At 33.0% G+C, this 23,163-nt stretch overlaps 2 protein-coding genes across 2 annotated transcripts; both read left to right on the top strand.

Moving 5' to 3' along the window:
- The first annotated feature begins 321 nt into the window (after positions 1 to 321).
- Positions 322 to 1,854, top strand: LOC141684087 (putative sugar phosphate/phosphate translocator At1g12500). Its single transcript, XM_074488922.1, has one exon. It carries the CDS (start codon positions 470 to 472, stop codon positions 1,535 to 1,537), a length of 1,068 nt encoding a protein of 355 aa, XP_074345023.1. The 5' UTR covers positions 322 to 469; the 3' UTR covers positions 1,538 to 1,854.
- A 2,207-nt stretch (positions 1,855 to 4,061) lies between these two features.
- Positions 4,062 to 7,689, top strand: LOC141682783 (guard cell S-type anion channel SLAC1). Its single transcript, XM_074487477.1, has 3 exons — positions 4,062 to 5,844; positions 5,996 to 6,801; positions 6,902 to 7,689. The coding sequence occupies exons 1-3, from the start codon at positions 5,305 to 5,307 to the stop codon at positions 7,281 to 7,283; spliced, it is 1,728 nt and encodes a 575-aa protein (XP_074343578.1). The 5' UTR covers positions 4,062 to 5,304; the 3' UTR covers positions 7,284 to 7,689.
- The last annotated feature ends 15,474 nt before the right edge of the window (positions 7,690 to 23,163 follow it).

Raw genomic sequence — 23,163 nt, forward strand, 5'->3', positions numbered from 1 at the left:
GAAGACCACTCCATAATTAATTTATGATTTTGTGACGTTAAAAATTTTTACTCCCTCACAAAAGATGATACACAACCAACTACCAAATGTACATTAAGAATGACATGTTGGTATCTGATCACAAAAATGAATATACATCTACATCACAATCTTACATGAAAAAAAAAACATAAAATAACCCATACCGACACTCAATAGATCAAACACCAAATAAAATACAATCCTCCACACTCATCCAACGGTCCACACTACCTAACACTCCTCGAATCAAATCTCAACCGTCCAATCAGATCTACATCCGCCCAATAAACACACACCTTTTTATCTCAACTCACTCCCTCAGATCTCAGGAGGCTGCAATAACACAGACACACACAATTAGCCTCAAAACTAGGAGAGAAAAAAAACACACACACACACATTTTTTTCTCCTAGATTCACATTTTTTGTTATTACAAAACTGCCCTTTATGGTGGAATCAGTTCAGTCATACACTACTCGCCGGGGAAGTAACCCGAGACTTGAAAATTCCGACCAAGTTCTTGATATTCCGGCGACTCCGACTGGAGATGTACGGCACAGCTCCGGCGGCAACCCAATAAAATCTTTTGTAACCCCAACTGCTTTAACAGCTTTAATTATTGCATCTTGGTACTTATCAAACATTGGTGTTCTTTTACTTAATAAGTATCTTTTGAGTTTTTATGGCTTTAGATACCCTATTTTTCTTACAATGTTGCACATGATTTCTTGTACTGCTTATTCTTATGTCTCTATTTGTTGGTTTGAGATTGTCCCATTTCAACAGATTTTGAGTAGGAGACAGTTTTTAAAGATTCTTGCTTTGAGTTTTATATTTTGTTTCTCAGTTGTTTGTGGAAATACCTCTTTGAGATACTTGCCTGTTTCGTTTAATCAAGCAATTGGGGCTACTACGCCTTTTTTTACTGCGATATTCGCGTTCTTGATTACGTTTAAGAAGGAGTCTGGGGAGGTTTATTTGGCCTTAATGCCTGTTGTGTTTGGCATTGTGTTGGCTAGTAATAGTGAGCCTTTGTTTCATTTGTTTGGGTTTTTGGTTTGTGTGGGGTCTACGGCTGGGAGGGCGTTGAAGTCGGTTGTTCAGGGGATTTTGTTGAGTTCTGAAGGGGAGAAGTTGCATTCTATGAATTTGTTGTTGTATATGGCGCCTATGGCTGCAATGATTTTGCTTCCGTTTACGTTGTATATTGAAGGGAATGTGTTTGCGATTACTGTTGAGAAGGCGAGGACGGATTGGTTTATGGTGTTTTTGTTGGTGGGGAATGCTACTGTGGCGTATTTAGTGAACTTGACGAATTTTCTGGTGACGAAACATACTAGTGCTTTGACGCTGCAGGTGTTAGGGAATGCTAAGGCGGCAGTGGCTGCAGTGGTGTCGGTGTTGATTTTTAAGAATCCTGTGACGACGATGGGTGCGGCGGGGTTTGCTGTGACAGTTATGGGTGTTGTTCTTTACAGTGAAGCAAAGAAGAGGTCCAAAGCTACAGCTCATTGATGATGAATGATACCATTACTATACTGGTGCGGCTCTTTCTGTCTTTTTAAAAGCTTATTATTCTGGTTTTTCATTAAAGGAAAAGAAAAGAAAAAGGTGGAAATTCATCATTCTTGTACAGGATTGTTCCTGATGACTGAAATATTGCTTTCTATATAATTGTTCCTGATAGGGGATTGTTTAAGAGAAGAAAAATTATCTCTTTAACTTTCCTTAATTTGTACTTATATACACTGTTCCATGTAATTGGAATACAAGGAATGATTATTAAGCTGACTTTTTGGTTAAGAAGAATTATGCCAATTTATTACCTCATACTTTATTTGCTTTTAACTATTATTTATTATTGTTATTGTATTCTGATCTGATTGCCTATAGCCTTTAATCAACTCCAGGAGGTTAGCATATATTCAAGTAGAAGCTCGTAGTTGTAATTATGCAATTCCTTGCAACCTGAATCCGGGTATTGTACCTTTTTTTCACAGAGGATTGGTTTATATAATTTATTTCACATAGGTTTTGTTTTATCATGCCTGTTATTAGAAGATGCTATGTTAGATATTATAGATTTATTGCCATTCCCATCCATATTGTCCTTATGAATCAGTGTACATGATCAATATGTATTTCCACATCTCCTGCGCGCATCCGAGGCCTGAAGTCTTGATCCTTATCCCGTTTCATACATGTTTTGGTTTCCATTCCCTGCCTGGGTAACAATAGGAGAGGCTTTGAAAGAGAATTTACGGATGGAAGGACAATGATGGAGATTTTGTTGCATATGGAGAAGATGATAAATATTAGGAAGTATAGTTATCAAAATTTTGTGGAACAGGATAAGCTTTAGGATTAAGATTACGACTTAGATTCCAACTTAAAAGCCAGTTAAGTCACTATGCTTATTATAATTATGGGATTTTGTTTAAGTGGCATTTGTTGCTAACTCTTCATGATTGCTTCATCAACTTCTTCTTTTCCTCATTTCTGTCCCTAACCAATATCCAACAGTCAAACTTAAGGCCTTAAGAGTTAGATGCAACCTGTCCGTGGTCATTTCTGCCTCCGCCTCTCTTGTCACTTTCAAAATTCTCTTATGATTCCATCTCTACCTTATAACAGAAACGGGAAGCATATGATATTATTGGTTTCAAAATCAGCTACACCTACAAATTGATGTGGGAACCAAAATTTTATATGCATTCTCTTATAATTTACGAAGGTTTGGAAACAAATGTAGTCTGCTAATTTTTTTTTTCACTCTGGTCATAGTCTAGATATACTGTAGGATGAATTGGTCAAAAATATAAAAAGCAAGGGCCTCCACATAGAAATAGAACCAAGTAATGGAGGCTTGGACAACCTTACAATGAATATGCATATCTTAATTTACAAAATAATTTACATTTACTGTTAATTTCGTTTCGGAGTTTTCTGCCTCATCCCAATCTAATCCTATTGTAGCACTTGTAGATTGCTCCAATTTTCAGTAGAGTGCAGTGTCCTTAAATAAAGCAACAGCTGTCTTGGATATCTCATGTACCCTTCCTCATTTCCCCTGCTTCTTCCTACTAAAATCCAAGTTGTCCTCTTCCTTTGCTGTCTGCAGCTTTCAACAACTGGCTCTTTCTGAACTTATAGTAGTAGTAATAAAACACTTACATACATTTGTAAAGAAGATAATCTTTTTTTTTTCTATTTAAGTGTAACTTTTGTCCAAGTTTAGTTTGTACTGTTGTTTAGCTTGATAATTGCTCTGATGAATGTCATTGAGGAGACTATGGATGAATTGGAATCTTATTCAAATAATGTAAATAACACATACAAATAAATGTAAGATTGGGCACCACTTTTCTGGACCACCAGTCAGGCATTCACATGTTTGATTTAAATTTTTATTTAATTTGTGAACAACTTGTCTTTGCATTTATGTATTTAGCTACTTGCATATACTAACTAGTACTGTGTTCTTATATTCACCGCACTTATTTAGACCTGTGTTATCAGTAGTGAAGAGTTCAATGTTCATCTGCACCAGGAAGTTGAGTGCAGACAGAGTTCCATCGAGCATTTAGGATCATATATACTCTGTAATTTCTCTTTGTTCCGCATTGGCATTTCACGAGTAGCGATTATTTACTATAGTGAGGCCTAGAGAAATAAGATGTTGATACTGAGTTTCGATGATTTGTATGTGCACGAACTTCTTCCAGACTAGTTTTCTTGATTCTCTAACAACAAATCAGTGCCGATTGCCAGCCTGCAGGATCGAGACCTAGGGACATGAATTTGAAGTTAACTAAAAGAAAATACATCTAGTGAAATCTGTATCACCGGAGCAGTTATTTTTACACAAGTTTGTTGCAATATTACATTATTCACTTTTACAACCATGATAGATTAATACATGAAAATAACCTTATTTAAAACTTTAGAAGCAAAATTAAGGGTCCATAGTTTAATTTACCGAAACTGCAGGAAATGTTTCTCCAGGCTTCATCCCCCACCACCAATGTGTAGCTTTTTGTTAATGCTTAATTTTCCTTTATTTTCTCATTCTCTTCCACATATTTAGACTATATGGTTCATGACTATACCTTTCAATTTTCCATGTTCATTCTTCTTCCACGCATTTTCTTTGCAATTCTAAACATACAAAACTCTATTGTTTTCTTCACTAACACAACATCCATTCTTCTTCTACCACTAGTTTGGTTTTCGCATTTCCATTCTATTAGTCCTAACCAAATGGAGCTTTAGGCCTTAAAAATCGAGTTTTTAATTGCATGCAAGAGATGATCAAATGCTGGTGTGAGGTTGTGTGACTGCAGCATGCATGTTCGTATTGACTAGATATTTACAGATTTGAGACACAGAAACAATATACAGAGAGTGCCTGTGTTGGTCCAGTGGCAGAGTACTGTAAGTGTGGGATGAAATAGTTCTATCTTTATTTGTGAGAAGTCACAACCTGAAACTTTTCTGGTTATAATTTTGATGTTGTTTGCATGAGAGCATCAAATAGTTTAGCAAGAACACCGCTCTCGCCTTCAATCAGCGTCGACAAAGTTTTCCAAAAATCCAGGTTTTCTAAGAAATCGGTTATTCAACATATCTCAGAAGTTGAATGCAAGAATTTATATGACTGTGACATAGAAAAGTATGCAAAGGAGAGCAGAAAATAGGATCCAGATCAAGTGGCCTTTGACTTGTGACATGATTCCTCTTGCCTTGACCAGCCCTGCATAAATTTAGCAGCCACTTTGTTCAACCATATCGATGACTTCTTCTTATATGAAAACCAGGACCCGTGAGATACTGGAAGCAATCTTTCTCATGCTATACAGCAATTGCTTGTGTGTCCATCTCCCCTTGAAGCTTTCCAACACTTTTAGTTTCTGTCTTCACGAGATATCTCTCCAAGCCTCACTTTTAGACATTACATAACAAAGCATTGGTTCACATTTTCTCCTACCAAACAAGCAATCACCACCCACATACCTAGCTAGCTCTTTTAGTTTCTTAATTTCCCGTGATCATCCCCCGTAAACACATTGTTTGATCCACCACGTCTGTGATTGAGTGCAACAATTTATCTATTTATGTAGATGCTTAACTCTTAAATGTATCAATTACACATGTATAACTTCTATATTATGAATTTCTAACTCAAAGAATACAAGTAATAGATGACCTTTTCATCATACATACATACATGCATGCGCGCACGTTAAATCTTTAACTTGATTCCATCCGATAATTCTCCCAAAATGGACAAGGGAAAAAGTTCTGAACTACCACCAAAAAGTCATTTCCTAGACATTCATGAAGTTGTTGAAGAAGGCGAAGAAGGAGAAGAAGAACAACAGGAACAAGTAAAAAAATTTGAACAAAAAGTGGAGAAACGTCCGAACAGGACAACCAAATTCCGGGAAATGAAAAGGCAGCACAAGAATTTCAGCAGGCAAGTTTCGTTAGAAACAGGTGTATCCGTTTTAAACAAGAAGTCTAAAGCAAATAATGGGAGGGGTGTGCTTCCGAGGAGTGGGAACAGCTTTGCAGAGTACGGTGAAGCTCAGAGATTTGGAGTTATTAATGATGGACGAAGAGAAAACTTCAACATGTTTAGAACAAAATCTACACTTGGAAAGCAAAACTCATTATTGCCTATGAGGAAAGAGAGTGGATTGGATCATGGTATGAAGACTAACGACACTCTTGATGGAAGTAACTATGAGTCTGTTAACAAAAGTGTTCCTGCTGGAAGATATTTTGCAGCTCTTACTGGACCTGAACTCGATCAAGTGAAGGTGATGAAAACTTACATTTCCATCTGCAAGGAGCAACAATTATATCTCTAGATTTTAAGTAGTTTTCTTGGTAGACTAGATTCAGTATCTTGTAATATATATCATGTCATATGAACTTTGTCCAATAAGCCTAATATAATGTTTTACTCAGGACTTCGAGGACATTCTTCTGCCAAAAGATGAGAGATGGCCATTCCTTCTCCGATTCCCAATTGGTTGCTTTGGTATCTGCTTAGGTCTAAGTAGCCAAGCAATTCTCTGGCTAAATCTTGCTACTAGTCCAGCTACAAAGTTCCTCCACGTTACAACTAACATCAACCTTGCCCTCTGGCTTCTAGCGTTATCTGTTCTTTTTGCAGTCACCGTCACTTATATCCTAAAGTGCATTTTCTACTTTGAAGCTGTTAGAAGAGAATATTTCCACCCGGTTAGGATTAACTTCTTTTTCGCCCCATGGGTTGTATGTATGTTTCTTTCCATAGGTGCCCCTCCTATTTTGGCACACGGGAAGATTCATCCAGCCGTTTGGTGTGTTTTCATGGCTCCGTATTTCCTGCTTGAGCTTAAAATTTATGGACAATGGCTCTCTGGAGGGAAGAGGCGTCTGTCAAGAGTGGCTAATCCATCTTCTCATCTCTCTGTTGTGGGAAACTTTGTTGGGGCGATTTTGGCAGCTAAGGTTGGGTGGAAAGAACCTGCAAAGTTTTTTTGGGCAATTGGACTTGCACATTATTTGGTACTGTTTGTGACACTGTATCAAAGGTTGCCAACTAGTGAGGCATTGCCGAAAGAACTTCACCCTGTGTATTCCATGTTCATTGCAGCTCCTTCAGCTGCAAGTATAGCTTGGCAAAACATTTATGGTGAATTTGATGAAGTATCAAGAACTTGCTACTTCATTGCATTGTTCCTCTACATATTACTGGTTGTTCGTATCACCTTCTTCACCGGTTTCAAGTACGTTACTCCAACTAGTCTGTTCCTAATTATAATAAACAAATGTTGCCTTCAATCTCTGAAAAGAATGCAGATCAATAATATTAGTTTCAATTTGCAGATTTTCAGTAGCATGGTGGTCCTACACTTTCCCCATGACAACTGCATCATTGGCGACGATCAAATATGCAGAAGCAGTACCATGTTTTATCACAAAAGCCTTAGCGTTGTCGCTATCTTTTGTGTCAACCACAATGGTGTGCGTCTTGTTCTTTTCAACCCTTCTGCATGCATTTGTTTGGCACACATTGTTTCCCAATGACCTTGCCATTGCCATAACAAAGAAAAGGCAAGGTAAGGAGACGAAACCCCTGAAAAAATCATATGATATCAAGCGATGGGCAAAACAATCTGCTCTTCCATTTGTTTCTGCTCTTAGAAAGAACAATTCAGGCAACAAGGATTCCGATGGTGAAAAAGAAGAAGGATATGGAACCACTTAAGGTGGTGACAAAAACGAAGAATACGAACCAAGGAACCGAGAAATGTCTATAGTTAGAAAAATCTCGTTATACAGACATATATAGCTTATATACATAATAGGAAATGGCATTCTGAGAGCAATATTTGTTGGTTATATAAACTCTTAGCTGATGTTGTAGTCCCAAGTTTATGATTACCTATCACCTGATGTTCCTGTTGCAACTCTGGGGCTACAAATTTGAAATACCTGAGCTTCCAGCTTAAAACAAATATTGATTGATGTTCACTTCTATATAACGTTCACATTTGCGGGATAAAACAGCTTCCAAGTTATCAAATATGTACTCGTTGATATTCTGTAATCTTCAGTTAGTACTCCGGTTTAAAGGTATTCTAAAAACTGATGTCAAATTTTGAATGTACTACCAAGCATAAATGTATTACAGTTGCTTTACATATCTGCTAATGGTACGCATGCTACCGATTTTAGTAGCACCTCCAAACAATGATATCTGCCTAGTCTTAGTCTTAGAGCATCTCCGATGCATTACACGATTTTGGTGTGAAATTTAAACCCAAATCATATAAAAGTTATACTATTTTCATATTTATCTCCAACTCACATATACTAAATCTTATACCATTATTGTACTATATAGATTATTTTATTACTAGAATACAAAATAAAATATAAAAGTAATAAAGTTAGTAGAATACAAAATGAATAATTTTGTTTTAGATAAGAAGAATAAAGGTAATGTTGGCATTAACAAAAACTCTAAAAATTTGGTGTGACATCAAATTTGGTGTAATTTTTGGTGTAACACCAAAATGGTGTAAGATTTAGAGTTGAGTTGGAGAAGAATTTAACACTAAAATGGTGTTAAAGTACAAATTTGAAATTGAAATTGAGTTGGAGATGGTCTTAGGACCTGATCCCCTCAAACAAATTAAATAGCTGCATGTGCTTTCTTGCTGTAAAGATCCCGATTTATTCTCTTTTGGTCCCTTATACCAAATACACAACACCCCCAGAATTAGAATACTAAAAATGAACTCAAATTTAAGAATACTACTCGGAATAAGTAGAACTTTTTAAATGTTAAAATAGACTGGTATTTTTAAATGAGATTCAACATTGATCAAAGATCAGATTCCAAAGTTAGCTGTCATACTGATAGATATAATTGAATCTGAATATTCAATGATTTCCAGATAATTTGATTTCCTGTATGTGAGTGTATAGTCTTTTATTTTCTTCAAACTGATTTCCTGTATGTGAGCATATGGTCTTTTGTTTTCTTCAAATACCGTAAGACTCGTTTCACGGCTTTTCATTGCTCAATTCCCGGATTACTCAAATATCTTTACAACATTCCAACAATGAATGCTATGTCATGACGAGTACAAACTTGAGTATACATTAGGCTTCAGTATCCTTTGCATTTCCCTTATCTCAAGTTCATTCTTGGGACACAATTTAAGACTAAATTTGTCTCCCTTAGACACGGTGTATCCCTCGGTTCACAATCTTTCATGCCATACCAGGTTCTTTTCGATATAGTTCTTTTGTGACAATCCAAGAATACCTCAAGAGCGATCTCGATGTATCTGAATTCCCAATACAAAAGAGGCGTTACCAAGGTCCTTCATCTCAAATTGACTAGTGAAAGAAAATTGAACAAAAGTAGAGTGATATTTAATAAAATTTTATCAACTGTATTCTTTAAAACATAAATAACTCAATATTTATTACATAAAACACCAAAATACAAACTCCCACTAAACCAAAATCACTTAAGGTAACACCCATATGAGCAATATGCTCGTGAAAAACCTTAGGTGTTAACGCCTTAGTGAGTGGATCCACAATCATGGAGTTAGTCCCAATATGTTATATCGAAATATGTCCAATCTGAATCTTTTCTTTAACAACTAGGAACTTAATATCTATATGTTTTGCTTCAGTAGTGCTCCTATTGTTATTAGAATACTCGACTATTGATTTATTATCACAAAATATATTTAATGGTCTTTCAACATCATTAAGGATACGCAAACCAGTGACAAAGTTTCGCATCCATAAAGCTTGATTGGATGCCACAAAATATGCTATATATTATGCACCCATGGTGGATGAAGCTATGAGCGTCTGTTTGGCAGACCTCCATGAAATCACTCCATCAGCCAGTAGATAAACATTGCCCGAAGTAGATTTTCTTTCATCTTTGCATCCTCCAAAATCAGAATCTAAATATTCAATGATTTCTAGATGATTTGATTTCCTGTATGTGAGCATATAGTCTTTTATTTTCTTCAAACTGATTTCCTGTATGTGAGCATATAGTCTTTTGTTTTATTCAAATACCGTAAGACTCGTTTCACGGCTTTCCATTACTCCATTCCCTGATTACTCAAATATCTTCACTACATTCCAACAATGAATGTTATGTCATGACGAGTACAAACTTGAGCATACATTAGGCTTCCCACTACCGATGCATATGGTATCCTTTACATTTCCCTTATCTCAAGTTCATTCATGGGACATTGTTTAAGACTAAATTTGTTTCCCTTAGACACAGGTGTATCCCTTGGTTCACAATCTTTCATGCCATACCTTTCCAAGATCTTTTTGATATAGCTCTTTTGTGACAATCCAAGAATATCTCGAGAGGGATCCGACGATCTCGATGTATCTGAATTCCTAATACAAAAGAGGCGTTACTAAGGTCCTTCATCTCAAATTGACTGGTAAAAAATTTCTTGGTATCGTGCAATAAGCCTATATCAATAGTAGCAAGTAAGATGTCATCAACGTATAAGAGAAGAAAGATAAGTTTGCTCCCACTGAACTTGTGATATACACAATATTCCATCGAGTTCACTTCGAAACCATATGACAATATTCCATCGAGTTCACTTCGAAACCATATGATGTGATGACATGATAAAATTTGTGATACCATTCACGAGAAGCCTTCCTGAGACCATAATTGGACTTCTTTAATTTGCAAACCACAGTCTTTAGATTTTCAATGACAAAGTTTTCTGGTTGCACCATATAAATTATCTCGCCTATGTTTCTATTGAGAAGCGTCGTCTTTACGTCAATCTGATGTTGCTCTAGATCATAATGAGCCACGAGTGCCATAGAAATTCTAAATGAGTCTTTCATGGAAACCGGAGAGAAAGTCTCATTATAGTCGATACCTTTCTTTTGAGTGAATCCTTTAGCGACTAGAAGAGCCTTATATCTTTCGATGTTACCACTCGAATCCCTTTTGGTTTTAAATATCCATTTGCAACCAATAGGTTTTGAGCCTTTAGGAATCTTGACAAGATCCCAAACGTCATTATCTTTCATAGATTGCATCTCTTCATTCATAGCATCAATCCACTTTTGAGAGTTAGGACTTTGTATGGCTTGTTGAATATTTATAGGATCATCTTCCCCAACGCCAATTCCATCTTTATGTTCTTGTAGAAAAATAACATAATCATCTGGAATTGCGCTCTTTCGCTCTCTAGTGAATCTCCTTAGTGGCACTTTTTGTGATTCATGAGTTTGTTGAGTTTGCTCAATTGGTACATCATGGGAAATTTCAGCGTTGTCTTGAACCGGAGGACCTTGAACAATGATAGGTACCATAATCTGATCATTTCTCTCGATAGAGTCATAAATAGGATCATGACTATCTTCTTCAAAGACAATACTTTTACCAATATCTTCCCTCCCAAAATCAACATTCTCAAAAAATCTTACATTATCAGTCTCAAAGAAGGATCTAGTAGCGGGATCATAAAACTTAAATCCGCGAGTACGTTCTGGATACCCAACAAAATAGCAACTGGTCGTCCTAAGTGTTTTATTAGTTCAAAGTTTGTAAGGGTTTCAGCCACTGCTTTAGTTGGGACACAGTTAAGGATATAAATTATAGTTGTAGTGCATCTCCCTTATGTGACTTAGGCAATGAAGAATGACTTATCATACTTCTCACCATATCTTTAAGAGTACAGTTTCGCCTCTCAGCAACACCATTCATATTTGATTTTCCTGGCATAGTGTGGGACAATTTCACACTTCTTTAGGAAGTTAGCAAACGGTCATGAATGTTGCTCACCCGATTCATCATATCTACCGTAATATTCACCACCACGATCAGATCTGACAGCTTTAATACTACTGTTTAGCTGAAGTTCAACTTCAGCTTATATTCTTTAAATACGTGCATAGCTTGTGACTTCTCATGTATCAAGTATAGGTAACCATACCTAAAGTAATCATCTATGAACGTGGTAAAATACCGTTGACCGTTCCAAGAGGCCGTAGGGAATGGTCCACATATATCGGTATGAATTAGTTCCAAGACACTTGTAGCTCTATTGGCACCCAACTTTCTCGAGTTTCTTTGTTTTCCCTTAATACATTCTACATAGACTTGAAAGTAGTTTAAATATAAAGGATCATAAATTCTATCATTTACAAGCCTTTGAATTCTTCGTTTAGAGATATGACCTAATTGTTTGTGCCACAACATGACAAAATTCTCAGTTAACTTATATTTTGTACCTCTTACACTTGAGTACAAAATTTCATTATTAAAAGTAACAGTATCAAGAATATAAAGAATATCAATCAAAGAACCGGTGACAACCATATTTGAATTTAAAGAGAAACGCACTTTATTATTTCCAAAGGAACAAGGGTAGCCATATTTTTCCAAATAGGAAATAGAAATAAGATTCTCTCTAAAAGACGGTGTAACAAATGTCTCAAATAAATCCAAATAAACACAAGTTTTTAACAATAATCTAAATGTTCTAACAGCTTCAACTGAAACTTTATTGTCGTCGCCCACATAGATGAATCTGCTAGTATCAATTGACAGTTGGCTTCACAGGCAACCTTGCATTAATACATCTATGTGAGTAGTAGCACCAGAATTTACTCGCCAAGAATCCTTAGGTATAGAAGCCAAATTAACTTCAGAACAAACAAAGACAGAAGTCTTACCCTTCTTCACACCAAGCAACATATTTGGAACACACTTTCTTCATGTGTCTAGCCTTCTTACAAACATAGCAGGTTGTTCCCTTATCCTGCTTCTCTTGTAACTGATTTTTTGGTTTTTCACTTAAAATATACTTACCTCTCTTTCATTTCTTATCATGAGAGCTTGATACCAAGTGATCACTCTTAGTCTTCTCTCGCAAAACCCTCTATTCCTCTTAAAGATAGTGTGAAATGATCCCATTAAGAGTTCATTTTTCCTTTTGAGTATTATAACTCACCACAAAGTGTCCAAATTGAGGAGGCAGAGAAATGAGAATTAAGTGAACAAGTAACTCATCTGAAAGTTCTAACTTGAGTTCCTTGAGTTTTTCAACAAGACTAGACATCCCAATGATGTACTCCCTTATGTTCCACATTCCTTTTTACTTCATTGTCACGAGCTTTGACAGAAGATCACTTGTTTCCGCTTTCGCATTCTTAGCAAGATATTGCTCAATCTCGGGGAGGAACTTCTTGGCACTTGTGCTCTCAGCAATAGAGCCTCGAAATCCAGTTGGAATCATTCGCTTCACGATCGTCAGACACATGCGATTAGAGTGTTCCCATTTCTCAATTTGATTCATTTTGGGATCATCCGTAGTGGGAACCAGTTGCTCTTTCCTTAGTGCAAGGTCAAGATCCATACACCCAAAAACGATCTCAACATTCTCTTTCCACGTGATATAGTTTGTCCCATTTAATATTGGAATCATGCTCAATTGAGCGGAAGCAGAAATTACAGAAGCAGTAAGTGAAATAGAAAATAAATATACAATATAATGCTCAAAACTAGTATATATAATTATGTGATTAAATTTTAAATATTGGCAACACCATCACAAGATACCTAGCGCAACATTAAATTTTAGACTTTGGACAAAAAAATTAATTTGTTGTACTCTCCGCGCAATAATCAAGTATTAGCAATTAATTTCTGTCAAATAATAGGTCTTTCTTTGGACCGACTTATTATTCACATGAAAACCTTAATATTGCTACACACTTATTATCACAAGAATATTTTAATTTTGGCCAAATATTACCTTCCTTTGAGCCGATAAAATTTGCATAAAATAAGTATTTTATCGTCATAATAATATTTTTAAATTAATTATTCTACACAAAAAAGTCACTTTGGCGACATATTACTTCAATCAATTAACTTAAAAATATTCGACCACGGGAGGAGAATTTATGATTATATATCCTGAGTCATAAAATTTGCATAAAATAAATATTTTATCGTCATAATAATATTTTTAAATTAATTAATCTACACAAAAAGGTCACTTTGGCGACATATTACGTCAATCAATTAACTTAAAAATATTCGACCACAGGAGGAGAATTTATGATTATGCATCCTGAGTCAGAGCATGTCGCTTAAATGCGGTTTATCTTGGTTCATGTGGTTTGCAGGCTATTATGTGAGCCCGTAGGGTTTACCCAGTGCGCACCCGAAGGGTAGCGGCTGGGGGTTACCTACGATAAAAAAATATTCGACCGTTTAATATTCATTTTCCAATAATAAATATAATTCATAAATATAATATATTCTTTATATGCAACTTATTAATCAAATTATGTAAGCTCAACATCCTACCGACTACAGTACATCTAAATTGATGCGACTAATCAGAGAATAATATGATCTTATTATAAATTAAGCTCGACAATATAATATAACGAAAAATAAAAATTAGTCTTGATGCGGAAGACTATTATAGTCTCTGAATCCAATCCCACGCAAGACAAGTTTATAACAATACAACACATCATGTGCTGAAATTTATAATAATATATTAAAGCACTTTACGATGATCATAAGAATTATACTTAATTAAGGTGAACAAGTCATATACACATACAAACTGAGCAACTAATCAATGGTCATGATCGTCTATAAAACCGTACCTGAAACATGTATAGTTCTATCCGTAGAGCATAGAAAAAAAATGTTCAAATCGACTCGAAAATCAATAACTGAATAAAACTAAAAAAAATTACGAATCAATTTCGTATTAATTAATTCTCAGTAATCAAATATGAAGTGGCTCTGATGCCAATTTATAGAATTTAACAATTCTATAAGCACATAAATCTCTAGAATAGAGACAAAGACCGTAATCATCATATCTAATTATCGAGATTAAACCGAAGACAGAAGCGTACCTAAATCCATAAGGCGATAATTGTAACTGTATCAGAATCTTTATAATATTCTTGATTATTGTCTTCCTTAACCAAGTACTTCTTAGGGTTTCTCAATAGCTCTCTCTGATGGGTAGAAGATAAGCCGTGTAACGTACTTGATATATTGGGAACTATAACCCTTTTTATATACCATCTAATTCAATCTCCCATTATAATTTAATTGGGCCTGATATTGGGTATCCACTTATTAGGTTCATACAATAAATTAAAATCTAATTGAGTTTTTTATTTGATCACTCAATTTAAACCAATAAATTAATTATTAATAAATTAATAACAACAAGTTGCACTAAACCAAAAATAATAAGTCAAAAAAGTATTAGCAATGAAAAGACTAAATATTGATTTTTAACGTTTTATTGGAAAATTTGTAACAATATACAAAAAACAAGTGGACATTTACACGGGATTACAGAAACAAAAAAAGTATCAAAGATAGAAAACATGGATCGTAGTTAAAGTAGAATACAAGGACATGTAAGGAAATTAAATTCCTATCATAAACTCGAGAACGCGAAATTGTATATTAAGCAGAACTTGATTGCTACAGAATAGAGTCAATGCATCATAAATCATAATAGAAGTTACCTTGGCTACTGTGGTTTTCCTCTTGCTTCTTAGGAAAACTCCAATCTCTCCTTTAAAAGAGAAGAGACTTGCATGTAGAGAAAACGTGTTTGTTTACCTTCGTGTTGTTTATAGACATTTTCCAAAGATACAATTCCGATCTATTAAAACACCTTTTTGTTATAAGGCGTAGTTTTATAAAAAGAACATCGATTAGTTTTGCAATTTTGATAGAAAAAGGTTTCCCTATTTGGTTTTATTTTGTACTGAGTTGTATTGTAGCTATCTAAGCATGTCTTGAATTGAATAGATAGTCTAGTTAATTTTTCAGGATTTGGGAGAAAACCTTGATTAGTTTTTACTATTTGGAAAGTAAAAGATTGTTCTAGTTTGTTTTATTAATAATTCAGTTGCATTATAGGCCTTTAATCATGTCTTGAATTGAATAAGTTGTCTGATTTATTCTTCTGAGGTGTCATTCAAAACTTCCATTAGTTTTTACAATTCTTATAGCAACATGTTGCTCTGTTTTGGATTTTTTATATTTGAGTTGCATTTTAAATTTCCAATCTGTCTATGCATAAATTTAAATTAAATTGAGTTGCATTCCAAGTATTATATAATTTCAAGGTAGGAATAGATAATCTTCCGGTTATAGTTAACACAATGGATATTTGGATAAAAATATAATTTACAAGGATTTTAAGGTTTTTGGTTTGCTCATTCAACAAATTATAGATACTATAACTTATTGGAAATGATATTGAAGGAACTCAATCTACAACCAGAAATAACATCAATAAATATAGAATATCAAGTGAAACATGGATATCGTCCTTTCAAAATATCCGATGGTCAGCATGTAATATTTTATATAGAGCTGAAAAAAAAGAATTTACGACATACCTTTTGTGTGTCGGAACAGATATAGAATGATGCAACCTTCATCTTCTTCAAATATGAGTGAAATAGTACTTGAGCTGGAAAAACAGATAGTTCATCATCAATTGTAACCCGTGATAGCAGTGCTAAAACAAATAAATATATAGTTGTAGATTACGTGAAATTTGCTGAATTGATTTCTGAACAAATAATGGATGTATCAAATGAAGTAACTACATAAGAGGAAGTGATTGAAGTGAACAAAGATTGGGTCCTAACAGACAAGGGAAATCAATATTTGTCATAGTTACAAATTCATCAAGACAAAGAAATGTTACAGATGGTTCTAAGCAAATATGTCATTAACAACACTTTTCAGTTCAAAATGCAGAATTCTTACAAAAAGGTGTATTTGGTTGTATGCATTGACAATCATTGCAATTGGATGTTGTGTGCATCAAGAAATGGGGATACAAATCAGTATATTGTTAGAAATTTCAACAACACTCATACTTGTATCATTGACATGAGGTTCCACATTCGTTATAGCTGATAATAACAAACACAAGTACACAAATATCAAGACAATATACTCTATGACGGATATAAAACGTGATATGAAGCATGATCATTATGTCAAGGTCAAGTACAATAAAGCCCAGAGATCTAAGCAAAAAGCTTTGAAAATAATGAGAGGGAATGTAACTGAATCATACAGTGAGCTGTATATTTATTTGTACATTTTATACACCACAAATGCAGGGTCAATAATTGAACTCCAATTAGCGGAGATTATAACACTCAATGCTTCCATAAAAGGATGAAATTACTGCATATCAGTTGTCGTTGTTGAAGGGACATTTTTAAAATTATTATATGGAGGTACTTTGTTAATTACTGCAACTCAAGATGTACGTGGAAATATTCTCACTTGCTTTTGCGGTAGTTGATTCAGAGAATTACTTGTCATTAGAATTATTTTTTATTAAATTCATAAAAGCTTATAGCGGAAGAGAAGATATGATTATAGTCTCATATCGACACGAAAGCATTACCAAAGGAGCACACAAAGTATACCCCGAATTGTCAAATATATTCTCCATCTTTCACTTGCTTGACAACATTAAAAGAAAGTTCAAAAATAATTTGAAAAGAATAAATGAAGAATTTCTTCTCTACTGCAAATGCTTATACTCTGAAAAAATTTGAATATCACATGAAAAAACTTGAGAAATTAGACAAAAGAGTGCATGTTTATTTAGAAGATATTGGGTATGACAAATGGGCCAAAATTTATTTATCATCTATTATATATATAATAGAGACACTAGGGGGTTCATTGAGACATTTATTCCTTGTAAAATTATTAAAATACCTCTCATAATTATACTAGCTTAAAACCCGTGCAATGCACGGATACACAAATCTTTTTTAATATTATATAATTTTTTTAAAACAAAAATATTTTGAATTGAATTTTTTAAATTTGTTCACTATTTTGTTTTATTTTGTACCTTTTTAAATAATACGACTTCACGATAATCTATACTATATTATAATAGACGAAACATTAAAAATTTGGTAGTAGTCGGTCGGTCGGTCAGTAGTTACTGAAATTACTTAATTACCCTTACTTAATTATTCTAATTCTACTTATTTGGTCGATAAATTCTAATTCTAATTGATATTGAAGTCAACTTCCTTTATTGCTTTCCCAATTCCAATTCTATTTTATATCGAGTACTTACTGAAATTACTTAATTACCCTTACTTAATTATTCTAATTCTAATTATTTGGTCGATAAATTCTAATTCTAATTGATATTGAATTCAACTTCCTTTATTCCTTTTCCAATTTCAATTCTATTTTATATCGAACTCTATATCATTATAATTTAGATTAAATTCAACTTCTTCCACCAATTTAAATTTTATTAATTTGATTTATTCCGTATTATTGTCTTACTTTATTTTATTTTAGCCCGATGCCCATTACTACGACCAAATTTAACTAATTAAATTTAGTGTAATTTTAATTTTTTATGTCTGGATTAAGATAATTTTGTTTTAGTCCGAATCATTAATATATATGATTTTATTTTAGTTGGTTGAATTATATTTTAATTATCTTCGATGACTAATATGTATTATTTCGTTTATCCTAATTCAATAGTATAATTTTTTTAGAAGGATCAGTGGTATTTATTATTTATTTTTTTAACCCGATACACATTATATCGACTAAATTCAACTAATTATATTTAGTTTGCTTAAATTTATTTTAGTTCGAAATATCAATTAGAATAATATATACCTAAATATGAATTAGAGTTTTTAATTGATAGAATACGTTGACTTTAATATCAATTAATAATGATATATAGTTGAATATGAAATAAAATTTAAATTGATAGAGGAAGTTGACTCCAATATCAATAAGAATTGAAATTGACCAATCGACCAACTAACCAATTAAAATAAATAATTAAGGGTAATTTTGTAATTTCAGCAAGTAACGACCGACCGACTACCAAACTTTTAATGTTTCGTCTATTATAATATAGTATAGATATGTTAATTATTTTTCATTTAATATACACGTATTAATTACAACTAATGTGAATGTATTAATTAGCCCAACTCATTAATACATATATTTATTAGCACTTCATCATTTAAAACAATTTATAACTATATATATATATTATATCTATCTTAATCTATCTTAAAACTAAACATAATTTTAACATAATTTTAAAAATTTATTATTTTGAGTGAATATATTAAATACAAAGACGATTATTAAGAAAAAATAGGCCAGTGTACTAAGACTTCAGCGTGAAGAGTACAGATTATTTTTATATGAATGGTAGAAGGAACTATTAAAAAAATTACAGTTGTCATCATACGACCAAAACTAAACGTAGACAAATATTAGATCGAAAGATATACGTGATATAATACTGAAAGTTTTAAACGTATATAAATGTAACAAATATCGAACTTTAATGTATATAAGAAAAATATTTGAGCAAGTTTGTGGGGTCATTAATCTTACGACACATACTCCTCGGAGATTATTAATCCCACAATACGAAAATTTCAGGGTGACGAGCATAAATTATTTTTATGTGAATGTTATAAAAAACTATTATAAGAGAGCATGGTTGTTATGAATGAAACGAGACATACACAAATATTAGATCAAAAGTTATATGTGATATAATGCTAAAAGTTTTAAACACATTTATATATAACAAATATCGAACTTTCATTTATATAATAAAACAGTTGAGCAAATTTGTAGGATTAATAATCGTACGACACGAACTCCTTCAAGATAATTAATCTCACAATATATTTTCTCTAAGATCAATAATTATGTAACTTATTTATCATACATTTTTTTGTATTTTGAACAAACACGTGCCTTGCACGGGTTAAAGAGCTAGTATAATAAATACTCAAACATGATATCCAATGTTGCATAGTCTTTTTAATTTTGTTATCACGCTAATACGAAAGCTATCGGTTTGGACTATATTAGAAAGTTTACAATCTTTGATACAAAAATGGAGCTAGAAAAATAGGAATGAATCAAATGCAATGTCCACAAAATCAACTAGGAAATTTGAAGATATCTTGAAGAGAAATTACTTTTATTCAGTGAATGTTACGGTAAACTATAATAACTTAAATTATGCAACTGTTTTATAAATTTTGAAATAAATTCTTTAGTAACAAGTGTAATGTATATACGTGAACTCAAAAAAACATATTTTTTTTTGAAGTATAACATGGGACAAAAATATGAGTCAACCTAACTGCCAGACCCCAACAACAATGCCACAAACTATTGTCCTCACTGTAACATTCTTGATCCCCAATATTTCAGTAACACAACTTATAATATGGTGGTGATGAGGGTATCAGTGCTGGTAGCGATTATAATAGTTGTATCAGGTCCTCATCCCATAACATTTGAGATGTTCGGTCCCTGCGCATTTTTAACATGGCCTATATTGGTGAATGTGGTGGTGGAAAGAGCAGATATAGGGGTGACAGTGGGTTTCGGTGCAACAGTGGCTGTTACTGAAAAAAGGGATGGTGGTGGAGGCCCAGATAGAGGTTGGGGATGGAGGAGAGTGGAATGACAATGTGAGGTACTCGTCCTTTAAGTGGCAACAGAGGCCGGAAAAGGTATAGTGACATAAGCAATTTCAAACTTTTAAGTCTATGCAAACCTCGATTTGAATCGATATAGTGTGTATATATATTATACACTTTAGTTTACATATTATAAATTATTATATTTTTTTTTTAATTTTCATAAAACATTTTAAAAGTTTAAAGTCCGCACATAGAAAAAAATGAATGGAATTTTCACAAGCATTGTTTTAAAAATCGATCAATTAATCAGAGTTCGGGCGACTCCCGTCTCCCCTAATCCAAAATTGGGTCAAAATAAGGTTAAAAATTGATCGAGTCGGCCAAAAATTAAAAAACAAAGTCATTTAAAAATGATTTACTTTTAAAAAAATTATAATTCAAAAAATTAATTCATATGTTCATTTATTAATTTTGTGTTTGATGACTCAGGTAGATCAAGAATTTATTCCATATAGTAGAAGTATTGGTGCATATTAATTTCTAAAAACTTTTTGTAAAAATACTATCATTTTTAAAAAATGTTTGTAAAAATACATTATGCAACTTTAGGACCATTTTGCAATCACGTTTGCAACTTAAATTTAAAAAAATTACGAAAATACATTCTGTAAATTTGAAAGAGAAAAAGGAGTATCATATTAACCTTATATAAACTAGGTCTTTATATCAGGTTAAACGACACAGTTTACTTATTTAAAGTGATTCCATGTTGTCGTTTGATAACCGTCCCCTTTATGATATTTCATTCATCAATTTTTTACTTTCCTTTTATACATAATTACATAAGTAATTTCATATCTATATTCTAAAATAAAGATCGTATATTCATGTATTCATATGTATAGAAGTACTTCAGTAAATACCAAAGTGCCTCTACATGTTAAAATAGGCTAAAAAGATTATATGTAGTAGTGCAACTTGTTTCACCTCATATAGGCATGTAAGGTTAATCTGATGTTCTTTTTTCTCAATTTAAAATCATAGTTGCAACGTATAATGCAACATAGAATACAACCCGAAATGCAACCTAAATTAGTTGCACAATTTAAACTAAAATGTAACTGATTATGGAACATCTTATTTTTGCAAATATTTTCATGATAAGATAGTATTTTTGCCAATATTTTCAGAAGTTGATAAAACTACAATTAATCTTACAAAAAGTTATATTTTCGATAAATTATCATCATATTATTAGTAATATCTTGAAAGAGTTATTTGTCACATAATATAAATATTTATAATAAAATTTATTTTGAAGTTAGAAACTTTTTTTTTCAAAACTATAATTTTCAGAGTTGTGTACGATGCAAAATTTGCAAGATAAATTGGATTTTGATGAATATGATGAAATATGTGTTTGGGCTTGTAGGGTTAGGTCGATTTGACAGGTGAATTCATGTGAATTTGGGTTGGTGAATTTGCATAGAGAATAGTTCCAAGAAATTTAAGTGTATGCTGACAAAAAATATGAGATGTGTTTTCTTAGTCAATTGTGCATAACATGATCAGTTGTTGAACGTTTAGGAAATTGGGATACATTGGCAGGAAAATGTATCAGGTAAGTTTTGTGCGAATAATGTCACTAACTCATGTATTATTTGAAAATTTTGTGATCAAATTTATACGTTGTTCAAGTTAATATAAACTTTATTCTTTATATTTCACCGCACACTATTTTTTTAATTATGTACTAAGCTGGGGTTTTACAGAAACAGTCTCCCTACTCCAAGATTGGGGGCATTATATGCGTACATGTTATCCTCACCAGACAATGCTCTAAACGGGATAAACTGGGTATGTTCAATTTGGTTTAGTTTAGGTTTTTTCACATTTTTGATAAAACTTTCTTCTAAAAGTATTTTAACAATATTTTCATTGATATCAGTACATGTTATTTCAACCACCCTTATTGTAACACCCTCAAATCCGGGGTCGGATATCCGGGTGGTCACGAGTTCCATTTTTTTAATAACACTTAATCTTAATAAACAACCAACTACTGCGTACCGTGAACCCACAATACACACACACACACCACAAGTTATAGTCTCAGAGATGAATACCAAAAATAATATAAGTCATTTTATTCCACAATTATAAGTCATTATACCTCGAAAGGGTTCCTGAATAGATTTACATATTCTTTGCCATTATTACAATTCATAAATATACATAAGTCTGATACATCAAAAGTTGAAAGCCTAGCCTATTGGTAGTTCCTACCTCAGCTACAACGACATCAACGCCTATAGGAAACTGTTGAACGTTTCCTATCCGCTCGCGAATTGGGAGCTTGGTCCTGTTCATCTTGTCTAGCTGTTGTTGTGTGATGAAAGAATAAAGTAAGGGTGAGCAACAAGCCCACCAAAATAATATGTATAATGATTAACAATATATGAGCATTCTCATAGTACTCATGAAAGTCTTGGTCAAGCAGAAATGAACCAAGTTTGATAACTAAACGCGACGAAGTCACAAAATATTTAATATATATATATATATATAGGAGAATGATCAAATACAAATTAAAATTAAAATAGAAACTAGGAACCAATCTAAGACATTGGATCTAACTAATCTAATGGTCCCCCCTAAATCACCCCACCCATCTGCACCCTCCACACCCAATTTCAGCTTTTCCCCTCCGTTTTTAATTTGATTTTTCCCGTCAAACCATAAGTTTTTTTAAAATCCGATTACACTGTATTTTTCTACATTTCTCAACGATCGATTTGCATACCATATATGTTATATTTCGAATTAATTTTAAAAAAAAATTATTTGGTTTCTAGTTTCTATTGGAGTAGCCCCTATATATATATATACTTTTCAAAATATTTGAATCCTCTGACATGTATAATATACACAGAGTTCTAATTTATAACTGTTTAAAAATATCGTTACAAGGTGATCTCATATATCAAACCTCGTCTCAACGTTTTTCTGAAAATCTTTGTCATGCATAAGATAATCCTTTACTAGATATAAGTTGAAAAGATGAAGTCACA

The sequence above is a fragment of the Apium graveolens genome, chromosome 9 (assembly GCF_009905375.1).
Source record: "Apium graveolens cultivar Ventura chromosome 9, ASM990537v1, whole genome shotgun sequence".
NCBI lineage: Eukaryota > Viridiplantae > Streptophyta > Magnoliopsida > Apiales > Apiaceae > Apium > Apium graveolens.

Bases quoted from the DNA above. Each gene is read 5' to 3' on its own strand.
- LOC141684087 (XM_074488922.1), top strand. From the start codon at position 470: ATGGTGGAATCAGTTCAGTCATACACTACTCGCCGGGGAAGTAACCCG.
- LOC141682783 (XM_074487477.1), top strand. From the start codon at position 5,305: ATGGACAAGGGAAAAAGTTCTGAACTACCACCAAAAAGTCATTTCCTA. The intron at 5,845-5,995 runs GTGATGAAAACT...TGTTTTACTCAG, and splicing joins CTGAACTCGATCAAGTGAAG to GACTTCGAGGACATTCTTCT. The intron at 6,802-6,901 runs GTACGTTACTCC...TTCAATTTGCAG, and splicing joins ACCTTCTTCACCGGTTTCAA to ATTTTCAGTAGCATGGTGGT.